The sequence below is a fragment of the Thamnophis sirtalis genome, unplaced genomic scaffold (genome assembly GCF_051295495.1).
Source record: "Thamnophis sirtalis isolate CommonGarterSnake01/CBP01778 unplaced genomic scaffold, rThaSir2_p1.2 scaffold_11, whole genome shotgun sequence".
Lineage (NCBI taxonomy): Eukaryota > Metazoa > Chordata > Lepidosauria > Squamata > Natricidae > Thamnophis > Thamnophis sirtalis.
In genome coordinates this window covers 6,824,708-6,836,422 of record NW_028261391.1, presented here as the reverse complement: position 1 = coordinate 6,836,422, position 11,715 = coordinate 6,824,708, and the positions used below count along the sequence as shown (strand labels likewise).

Genomic DNA, 11,715 nt, shown 5'->3' with positions numbered 1-11,715 from the left:
AACAGAGGGATAGAATCAAGATCACGTGAAGTGTTAATACCACTTTATAAGGCCTTGGTTAAGGCCACGCGTCTGCCAACCTAGCAGTTCGAAAGTATGTAAAAATGCAAGTAGAAAAATAGGGACCACCTTTGGTGGGAAGGTGTGCACCTTCGGCGTTTAGTCATACCGACCACGTGACCACAGAGACGTCTTCGGAGCGCTGGCTTTTCGGCTTTGAAACGGAGAGGAGCACCGCCCCCTAGAGTCAGGACCGACTAGCACATATGTGCAAGGGAAACCTTTACCTTAGCTAACACCACACATTGAATACTTTAACATAACACTTAATCATTTCCTTGGCTCAGCTGATAAGGGAGGAGAGGTTGTGGCTTAGAGGCTAATACAACTGCCTAACATGTAAAACAGCCCAGGTTGAAATCCCAGTAAGGGTATGGCTAGTTGATGAGAGTTAAATAGCTTGAAATAGATCTATACTAGTCTCCCTTTATTTATTTATCAGCACAAATGCAACACAAAAATGGTTTCCTGCCTGGAAGGCTCCTAGAGTGGAGCTGTTACAGCATAACTCTGGAACACCTCAAGCAATTTCAATCAAATGTGGTACACAGATGACACTTTCTGGAGACAAATACTGTGGGGATAAGACACCCCTAACACCCCTCAGAGTATGTGTTCTGTTAAGATGCAGCCTGTTGTGCCTTACAGTGGCTTCTACTGTAATGCCGTAAAATGGATTCTACTGTACAGTGCAGTGGATTTGCCATGGTAACGGCTTCACAGTACTCCACAAGGGGGCTCCCTTTGTTAAGGGGGAAAACCCAACATTAGAAATGACGTTTGGTCCGGACTTTTCCCCCCTATAAATAAATACCTGGGCAATGCCAGGTTTATCAGCTAGTCTAGAATAGAATCGAACGTTCTGACAAGCAAAGTCAGTGGGGAAACTGGATTCTGACTTAACTACCATGTGACTAACTTAAGAATGGCAAGGAGAACTTGTAAAATGGGGGGAAACTCACTTCGCCTCTGCCTCGTTTAGCAACAGAAAATTGGGGCTCTGTTGTGATCTAGAACTACGTGTATAAAAAATAATAATCACAAGGTGAATCGAATATCCCACATTATATCAGAGTAAGGACTGTGCTCTCTTTTCCCCCCCGGCTCTGAATCCTTGGGTATTTTGCTGACACGGCAAAATAACAGCATTTATTTTTCGCTGTGTTGATTTCATCTTTGGGGTGTTTGGGTTGGGAATTATGAGGGAACTGGCGTGAAAGCGAGACTTTGTCCTGTTGTGGCCAGGAGTCTCGCTGAAGCGTCTGAAGCCTGCGGCCTATGGTCTCGCCCAGCTGTTTACAAAACGCCACCCCAACCTGCGTTTGAAAACCATAAATAAATAAAAAGCACATTCAGGCAGCGTTAAATCACCGCAGGGGGATGCCGTAAATTCTTCCGTTCCTATCACATGTGGGATTCCCTATTCTGACGCCACTCTGTTTGAAATGAGTACCCTTGCAATGTGGGGAAACCCCTTTTGCCTAGTGAAGTTGGGGCAATTTAATTTCAGAGTTGGCCCCATATACCAACCAGACCCAAAGTACCATATCTTTCAGAGTATAAGATGCTCTGAAGTATAAGACGCACCTAGCTTTTGGAGAGGAAAATAAGGGGGGGAGGAATCTGCTTCTGCCTCCCAGCAATTTGCGTCCTTGCAACAAACAGCAAACAGTACAGATAATATACACTGTTTTTAGAGTTACATTGCAGACTATACTTGTACAAATGCTGTTAAAATTGATCTGGCTTTCCAGTAGTATAGTTATTCTCTGCTATTTAAAAGAAGATACAATAGCACTGGGCCTCTTCAGATCAAGCATTTATTTTAAAAAGCTTCTTCATTTTGTTAAATTGTCTAGAACAATAATAAAGCAGTCTTTTTTAAAAAAAATGTCTAATAATTTGAACATTCTATAGGCATTTACAGTTATTGACTTACTTTCTTGCAGCAAACAGCCTGATTAGCACAAGAAAAAAAATGCTTCTGCTTCTGCTTCTGCCTTCCAGCAATTTGCCTCTTAGAGCAAACAGCAGGTTTCACTTTCAGTTTCAGCAGGGGCCTCCCGATCATCAGCTGTTTCAGGCTGCAGGGATTGTTATAGCCTTTTGCAGCCTCCGCAAGCCCCATTTTCCCCATTTGTTGCAAGGAGGTAAATTGCTGGGAGGCAGAGGCCAAAGGGTGAGTGACGGTGGGTGGGTGGGGCTACATTCAGTGTATAAGACGCACCCAAATTTTCACCCTCTTTTAGGGGGGAAAAGGTGCATCTTATACTCCGAAAAATATGGGTATGTTTTTAGTTGCTAAGTCATGTCCGACCCATCGTGACCCCATGGACAATGTTCCTCCAGGCCTTCCTGTCCTCTATCATCCCCCGGAGACCATTTAAGCTCTTCCCTGCTGCTTCGGTGACTCCATCCATCCACCTCATTCTCTGCCATCCCCTTCTTCTTTTGCCCTCCATCGTTCCCAGCATGAGGCTCTTCTCCAATGAGTCCTTCTTCCTTCTCCTTAGGTGGCCGAAATATTTGAGTTTCCTCTTCAGGATCTTGGGCAGACCCAAAGAATAGCAGCATCTTTATTCTCTTCTCTGTCTGCCCGGCACATGTGTAACTGTGTTGAAGAAGGATGTGGGTCTTTATTTTGAAAGAGAAGATCATTTGTGAGGTCAGGAGTGGTCAGTTTTTATCCACTGCATCCAGTTTTGATCACTGCAATACAAAAATTATATGGAGACTCTAGAAAGAGTGCAGAGAAGAGCAACAAAGAGGATTAGGGGACTGGAGGCTGAAACATATGAGGAACGGTTGCAGGAACTGGGTATGTCTAGTTGAATGAAAAGAAGGACCAGGGGAGACATGATAGCAGTCTTCCAATATCTCAGGGGTTGCCACAAAGAAGAGGGAGTCAAGCTATTCTCCAAAGGACCTGAGGGCAGGACAAGAAATAATGGATGGGAACTAACTGAGGTGGCGCAGTGGTTAAATGCAGCACTGCAGGCTACTTCAGCTGACTGCAGTTCTGCAGTTCGGCTGTTCAAATCTCACCGGCTCAGGGTTGACTCAGCCTTCCATCCTTCCGAGGTGGGTAAAATGAGGACCCAGATTGTTGGGGGCAATATGCTGACTCTGTAAACCGCTTAGAGAGGGCTGAAAGCCCTATGAAGCGGTATATAAGTCTAACTGCTATTGCTAACCAAGGAGAGAAGCAACTTAGAACTGAGGAGAAATTTCCTGACAGTGAGAACAATTAACCAGTGGAATGACTTGCCTCCAGAAGTTGTGAATGCTCTAACACTGGAGGTTTTTAAGAAGATGTTGGATAACCATTTGTCTGAAATGGAATAGGGTTTCTTGTCTGACCAGGGGGTTGGACTAGAAGACCTCCAAGGTCTCTCCCAACTCTGTCATTCTATCTTGTATTCTTTTCTCTTCTTTTTTGCTGTTTAAAGTTTTTATTATATAAAATAAAATACAAAAATGTGAAAGCAAATTGTAGGAAAAATAGGGGAGGAAAGAGGGAAGGGAGAAGTGTAGAGAAGAAGGGAAAAAGAAAGAAAAGGCATTGAATTCCGACTCTCTCTGGTGCCGTAAAACAGGACATTAACATCAAAGCTTCTTTTCACTTTTACATCATAGTATAAACGAGCCATTTCCATAACAACAAATCTATCTAATCGCTAAAATCAACATTTCATTTTTTTCCACCTGAAGCACAAGGATTAAACTCAAAAGAAAAGTTCTTTTCTCTTCTTGTGTCCCGTGGCTCAAGTCCAGTTTTAGTAGTTTAACCCTTACAGGGATTCACTTAACAACTATGGCAGGCAAGGTCGTGCAATGGAGCAAAATATTGGGGTCCCAAATAGCATCCAAAAGTAAATCAGAGTCCAAGGCAAAGTATTGCTCAAAGTTTCAATTTATTAAGAGAGCCACGTTGGCACATCTGGGAAAACCCGAATCTGAAAGCTTCCCATTTCCCCCCACCCAATTGAAAGTTCCAGATCTTGCCCCCCACACCCATAAGTCCATCACATGGTCCATCATCCACTGCCATGTTGGCAGCTTCCCACCCCTCCATTTCTGGTAAGGTTCAGAGGTTCAAAGACAAAGGATGACCTTGGCTTTCTGGAAAGAATATTGTTATGGCTGCATATCATCTCACTTCTTACAATCACCCCTCCCGTTTTCCCACAATAGAAAATGCATAATAGAATAATAGAAAGTATGGCAGGCCAAAGATCAAAAAGAAAAGATGGCTGCAGGCCTGACACAAAATTCACTAACAAATGTCTTACTTAGCAACATAAATGCCCCCCCCTCAATTGTGGTCGTAAGTCAAGGACTACCTGTAAACGGATTGGCTCTTATTTTTGATGCTTCATATCACTTCCTGTTCTCCCTCGTGCAGCCCCCACCTACATCGTGGAGAAGAGATCTGAGCAGCTGTTGGATAAGATGGAATACCCCCAGGAGAAAGAAGACGGCTTACACAGGAACTACAACGACCGTGCCTACTTCAGCTCTCAGGACTTGATCCGAGATGACAGCCAGACAGGTATGGGTGAGGCAATGCCCGGGTCCCAATTCCAGGGTGCATATTTTTGCGTGTAAACACAAGATGTAGCGTTACAGACTTTTATCTTCCAGAGATATTTAGTACAGGTGGTCCTGGACTTACAACAGGTTGTTTAGTGACCGTTCGGAAGTTACAACAGCCCTTGAACAAGTGACATGACCATAAGCATTGGCAGCACAGCGGTTAGGGTGCAGTATTGCAGGCCAATTCAATTCACTGCCAGCAGTTCAAATCTCACCAGGCTCAAGGTTGACTCAGCCTTCCATCCTTCTGAGGTGGGTCAAATGAGGACCCAGGTTGTTGGGGGCAAGAGGCTGACTCTGCAAACCACTAAGAGCCGAGGTGGCGCAGTGGTTAGGGTGCAGTACTGCAGGCCACTTCAGCTGACTGTTATCTGCAGTTTGGCGGTTCAAATCTCACCGGCTCAAGGTTGACTCAGCCTTCCATCCTTCCGAGGTGGGCGAAATGAGGACCCAGACTGTGGGGGCGATATGCTGACTCTGTAAACCACTTAAAGAGGGCTGAAAGCCCTATGAAGCGGTATATAAGTCTAACTGCTATTGCTATTACTATTGCTAAAAGAGGGCTGTAAAGCACTATGAAGTGGTATATAAATCTAAGTGCTATTGCTAATGCTATTTTCCACACTTGTGACCATTGCAGGTGATTTCCATTCAGATCCTTGGCAACTGGTTCATATTTATGATGGTTGCAGTGTCTTGGGGTCAAGTGATCCCCTCTTGTGACCAGCGGGGAGGCTGGATTCACTTAACAACGGTGTTGCTAACTTAACCACTGCAGTCACTCACTTCAAGAACAGTAATAAAATAGGGCAAAAGTCCCTGAACAAATTTCTCCCTTGGCAACATAAATTTTGGAATCAATTCTGGTCGTAAAGTTGAGGAATGGATTTCCTCTCAGGATAAATGAAATCAAAGGCATATTGCAGGCTGACCCTGGCCACAGCAAACAGTTCTCTCCTGACCAGGTCAAGGTTGACTCAGCCTTCCATCCTTCTGAGGTTGGTAAAATGAGGACCTGGATTGTTGGGGGCAAATATGCTGACTCTGTAAACCGCTTAGAGAGGGCTGTAAAACACTATGAAGCGGTATATAAGTCTAAGTGATATTGCTACTGCCCTTCCTCCCTCCCTCCCTCCCTCCCTTCCTTCTGGTTGACTCATCCTTCCATCCTTCTGAGGTTGGTAAAATGAGGACCTGGATTGTTGGGGGCAAATATGCTGACTCTGTAAATCACTTAGAGAGGGCTGTAAAGCACTGAGAAGTGGTATATAAGTCTAAGTGCTATTGCTACTGCCCTTCCTTCCTTCCTTCCTTCCTTCCTCCCTCCCTCCCTTCCGGTTGACTCAGCCTTCCATCCTTCTGAGCTTGGTAAAATGAGGACCTGGATTGTTGGGGGCAAATATGCTGACTCTGTAAACCGCTTAGAGAGGGCTGTAAAACACTATGAAGCGGTATATAAATCTAAGTGCTATTGCTACTGCCCTTCCTCCCTCCCTCCCTCCCTCCCTCCCTTCCTTCCTTCCGGTTGACTCAGCCTTCCATCCTTCTGAGGTTGGTAAAATGAGGACCCGGATTGTTGGGGGCAAATTGCTGACTCTGTAAACCGCTTAGAGAGGGCTGTAGAGCACTGTGAAGTGGTATATAAGTCTAAATGCTATTGCTATTGCCCTTCCTCCCTCCCTCCCTCCCTCCCTCCCTTCCGGTTGACTCAGCCTTCCATCCTTCCGAGGTGGGTAAAAGGAGGACCCAGATTGTTGGGGGCAAATATGCTGACTCCGTAAATCGCTTAGAGAGGGCTGTAAAAGCACTATGAAGCGGTATATAAGTCTTAACTGCTATTGCTAATGCTATGTCATTTTGGCAAAACCAGCGGAAAATCATGGGATGCTGCAAACAGCTGTATGAGCAGTCCATTTGCTGAGCATCTCAAGTACAGGTGGTCCTTGACTTACAGCAGTTCAGTTAGTGACCATTCAAAGTTACAACGGCACTGAAAATAGTGACTTATGACCATTTTTCACACTCACAACCGTTGCAGCCTCTCCCCATGATCATGTAATTTGCATTCGGACGATTGACCCCTGACTCATATTCATGATGGTTGCAGGGCCTCTGGGTCATGTGATTCCTTTTTTGCGACCTTCTGGCAAGCCAGATTCACTTAACAACCCTGTTACTAATTTAACAACAACAGTGGTTCGCTTAACGAATGTGGCGAGGAAAGTCGTAAAATGGGGCAAAATTCACAGAACACTTTTCTCACTTTGCAACATCCATTTTGGACTTCATGGTGGACATAAATCGAGGACTGCCTGTACAGTCACGTAATCATGAGAACCAGGGGTGAAAGTTTGCTTGGTGGGGTCATGTGACTGGGTGGGTATGGCTATGTAGTCATGTAACTGGGGGAATCAAAAGACAGAAACTCACAATGTCCTGCTGGAGCAGGGTTGGACTAGATGACCTCCAGATCCCTTCCAGCTCTGGATTATCCTCTGAAGCTGCTTCTAATGCCAGGTTTGTAGCCCTTCCTTCCTCTCCTTTTTTCCTCCCTCCCTTTCTTTCTTTCTTTCTTTCTTTCTTTCTTTCTCTTCCTTTCTCTCTTTCTTTTTCTCTCTCTCTCCCTCTCTCTCTCTCCCTCTCTTTCTTTCTCTCTCTCTCTTTCTCTCTCTCTCTCTCTTTCTCTCTCCCTCTCTTTCTTTCTTTCTTTCTTTCTTTCTTTCTTTCTCTCCTTCTCTCTTTCTCTCTCTCTTTCTCTCTCTCTCTCTCTCTCTCTCTCTTTCTTTCTTTCCTTTTTTCTCAGCACCCCCTGTTTTTGGCCTGGCAGTCCTTAGGGAAGCCTGCTGGGAGCAAAAACGGGGACTTGAGCCCCACGTTTCTGAAGAACCTGTAGTAAAAAAAAAATGCTTAAAAGGTTTTTTAAAAAATGTTCTCAAGCTCAGCTGTGCCAGGCGTGATTATAGGAACATTTTTAAAAACATTTTAAAGTATTTTTTTACTACCTGTTCGGGCGAATGGGCCCGAACTGGTAGCATTTCACCCCTGATGAGAACCCTCCCTCTGTCAGAATTGTCTCCCAATTATAACTTTGAATTGTCGCTAAGCGGCCAGTCGTAAGCCAAGGACTGCCTGTATTTCAATAATAAATAAATTTCTTCCCAGATTTCGTGCAGTGTAAGATCACACCTCTTTTTTGCTTCTCAGATTTCGTGGCATTGCTGATCGGGGGCTCAGATCCGAGGAGAGCTGCCTCCGGTGCGGTAGCGAAAGCCAGATTGACTCTCTCACACATGCATCTGATCTTCTCCATTAACTACGAAAGGTAGGTGAGCCTCACTCGTGTCTCCATCTGATGTCTTAGTGGACAATCAATTAAATATGAACCAACAATGTGCAGCGGCAGCCAAAAATGCCAATGCAATTGAATTGAATTGAATTGAATTTTATAATTTATATGCCACCCTTCTCTGGGAGGATTCAGGGCAGTGAACAATTCAAAAGGGAAGAAGGGGAACATAAAACGAATACAAATAATTAAAATAAGCAAGAGTCACACAATCATACAAGTCGAGAGGGGAGGGAACTCATCACCCCCAGGCCTGCCAGCAAAGCCAGGTTTTGACAGCTTTTCGGAAGACCTGGAGAGAGGTGAGGGTCCGAATCCCTGCAGGGAGTTCAATCCAGAGGGCCGGAGCTGCCACAGAGAAGGCCCTCCCCCGGGTAGTAGCCAGATGGCATTGGCTAGTAGATGGAACCCGGAGGAGGCCAACCCTGTGAGATCTAATGGGTCTGTGGGAGGTAATTGGCAGCAGGCGGTCTCTCAAGTACCCAGATCCAATAACATGAAGGGCTTTATAAGTTATGACTAGCACTTTGAAGCGTATCTGGAGACTGATCGGTAAGCAGTGCAGTTCGCGGAGGATAGGTGTAACGTTGGTGTACCGAGGTGCACCCACAATCGCTCACGTGGCTGCGTTCTGGACGAGTTGTAGTCTCTGAATACTCTTCAAGGGCTGCCCCATGTAGAGCACAATCCTAAATTGCATTAACAGAGGGATACAATCAAGATCAAGTGAGGTACTAATACTGCTCGATAAAGCCTTAGTAAGACCACACCTAGAATACTACATCCAATTTTGGTCACTGTGCTATAAAAAAGATGTGGAGACTCTAGAAAGAGCGCAGAGAAGAGCAACCAAGAGGATTAGAGGGACTGGAGACTAAAACATATGAAGAACGGTTGCAGGAACTGAGTATGTCTAGTTTAATGAAAAGAAGGACTAGGGGAGACATGATAGCAGTCTTCCAATATCTCAGGGGTTGCCACAGAAAGGAGGAGCGAGGGTCAAGCTATTTTCCAAGGGACCCAAAGGCCAGACAAGGAATAATGGACAGAAAGTGATCCAGGAGAGATTCAACCTGGAAATAAGGGGAAATTTTCTGACAGTCAGAACAATCAACCCATGGAACAGAAGTTGCCTTCAGAAATTGTGGGAGTTTCATCACTGGAAGCTTTCAAGAAGAGACTGGACTGCCATAGTATAGGGCAGTGATTGCTAATCTTTTTTGGATTGTGTGCCAAAAGTGGGGGCAGCGCAGGGGGTTGTGCACGGGCATGCCAAACCCATAATGCTATGTGCCCCCATATGTATGCATGTGCAACCAGCGCTCCCCCTGCTTTTGGCGCACTTCCCCCCTCCCCAGGCTCCAGAGGCTTTCTAGGAGCCTGGAAGGGCGAAAACAGCCTTCCCCGCCGACCTTGGAATTAAATCAGAGTCCAAGGCAGAGCTATCCTTAAAGTTCCAATTTAATAAGACCGGCATGTTGGCACAAACTGTGGAATCCCAAATCTAAAAGCTTCCTGGGATTCCACCCAGTTGAAAGTTCATGATCTTATCCCCACACCCATAAATCCATCACATAGTCCAATCTTCTTCGGCCACACTGGCATCTCCACCCAGCTGGTTCCGGTCAGGTGCAGAGGTGCGGAGACAAAAGATGACCTTGGGCTTCTATAAAAGAATGACAACAACACATCCCACAATTCTACTCCTTCCTATTCCCTCTCCCAATTACTACATTAATGAAACTGCATAGTAAAATAATAGAGAGTGTGGCAGGCCAAAGATCCTATAAGGGATGTGACTGCAGGCCTGACATCTAGCTTGGCTATGCACAGGATTCATCCCTGCCCTCCCACACACAGTTAGGATGACTGAATATAACTTGGCAAGCCAGGAAGGAGGAGGGACGGAGAATGGAGGGATTTACGGTCCAACGAACAGTTTGGGGGGGCTTTATCAACAATTTGGGGGGGGGGGCTTTATCATCCCAGCCACTTCAACATCCTCAAGTCTTTCTCCAAATAAAATAGGGTTTTTTGGGGGGATGGGGTTTCATCTATCTGCCTTGTGCATGGCTGGGGAAGCAGACAGAGGGAGAGGGGGGGGTACGGATTTTAATTGATTAACCTCCCCTCCTGCAATTGCAAAATTTGCTTGCTGCATGAACTACCTCTTCAGTGCAGGGACAACCCCCCCCCCAATCACAAATCTGTTTTTTTCCAACCCTTTGCATAGCCGAGTGATGAGTAATTTCCAAGTGTGTGTGCTCAGATCCCCCCCCCCCACAACCTCCAAACAGCCTTCGTGGTTGTTATGATTCCCGGCAAGGCCAAAAACATGACAGTTTCCCAACTCCGGAGAAGCCAAGATGCTCCCTCTGCCTTTGGGGGAGAGGGGGGAAGCGTGGAAAGGAATTGTTTTTGGCTGCCAAAAGCACCGTTTCCTTTATTTATTTATGTTGAGATTTGCACGGGGTGGGGTGGGGTGGGTTTGGCGAGCATGGGGGAGGGCTGTTTGTTCTTAACTTTTTCATATTTTTTTTAACAGCGATTGGGCCTCTCCGAAGGGGCACCTTTTTAAAAATTATGATTGATAAAACTGCTTTTATTTCAAAGTCACGGTGAAAATTCAGTGTCTCACTGAGTATTTTTTTCGGGGGGGACGAGGGAGAAAGCTTTACAAAATTAACTTCAGTGAGCGACTTTTATAACCGCAGTTGGGTCCAAAGTTTCCATTGTGAAGTGGGGCCATTGTTAAAGGAGTCCCCACCCACTTTGACGACCATTTTTGGCAGGGTCGTTAAGCGAATCACCCCGTTGTTAAGCAAATCCGGCGTCCTCCTCCCCATTGACTTTGCTTATCCGAAGCCCCTGGGAAGTTAATAAATGATGACCACATGACCTCAGGACACTACAAATGTAGTAACTACATGTCGGTTGCCAAGGGCCCATATTTTGATCCTGTGACAGTAGGGTGTGTGTGCTACAACAGTCATAAAGGCGAGGACTGGTCACAAGCCACTTTTTTCTACTGGCCTACTTTCCAATACTGTCATTAAATGAATCATTGTAGTAGAGGACGGTAGACAGATACTAGCAGTAACACCTTTTGATGTTCAATACAATACAATACAATACAATACAGGAGGGAGGGAAGCAAGGAGGGAAGGAAGGAGAGAAGGAGAGAAGAAAGGAGGGAAGGAAGGAAGGAGGGAAGGAAGGAGGGAAGGAGAGAAGGAGGGAAGGGGAAGGAGGGAGGGAAGGAAGGGGAGTAGGAGAGAAGAAACGAGGGAAGGAAAGAGGGAGGGAGGGAAGAAGAAGTAGGACCGTTGTAAGATAAGATGGATCTATGGGATGTTAAAAAAGCAATCTTCAAGTATATTGTCAACAGTAGGGAAAAATTGTTATAAATACATATTATTAATAACAGTTATGAGATCATATAATTGTGAATGTATATATGAAATTGATAAAATTAAAATAATTTAAAAAATACAATACAATACAATACAATACAATTGCAGAGTTGGAAGGGACCTTGGAGGTCTTCTAGTCCAACCCCCTGCCTAGGCAGGAAACCCTATACCATTTCAGACAAATGGCTATCCAACATCTTCTTAAAGACTTCCAGTGTTGAGACATTCACAACTTCTGGAGGCAACTTCTGTTCCACTGACTATTCAGATGGATAGCTAGAGAAACCTCAGGTAGTCCTC

General features: G+C 45.2%; 1 protein-coding gene across 1 annotated transcript in view; it reads left to right on the top strand.

The window, feature by feature from the left end:
- Positions 1-11,715, top strand: part of CHRD (chordin) — a 57,580-nt gene that overhangs the window by 14,261 nt on the left and 31,604 nt on the right. Inside the window, exons 4-5 of the mRNA XM_087726127.1 lie at positions 4,466-4,612; positions 7,861-7,978. Of these exons, the coding sequence (XP_087582253.1) occupies positions 4,466-4,612; positions 7,861-7,978 (265 nt within the window). The remainder of the gene's footprint in view (positions 1-4,465; positions 4,613-7,860; positions 7,979-11,715) is intronic.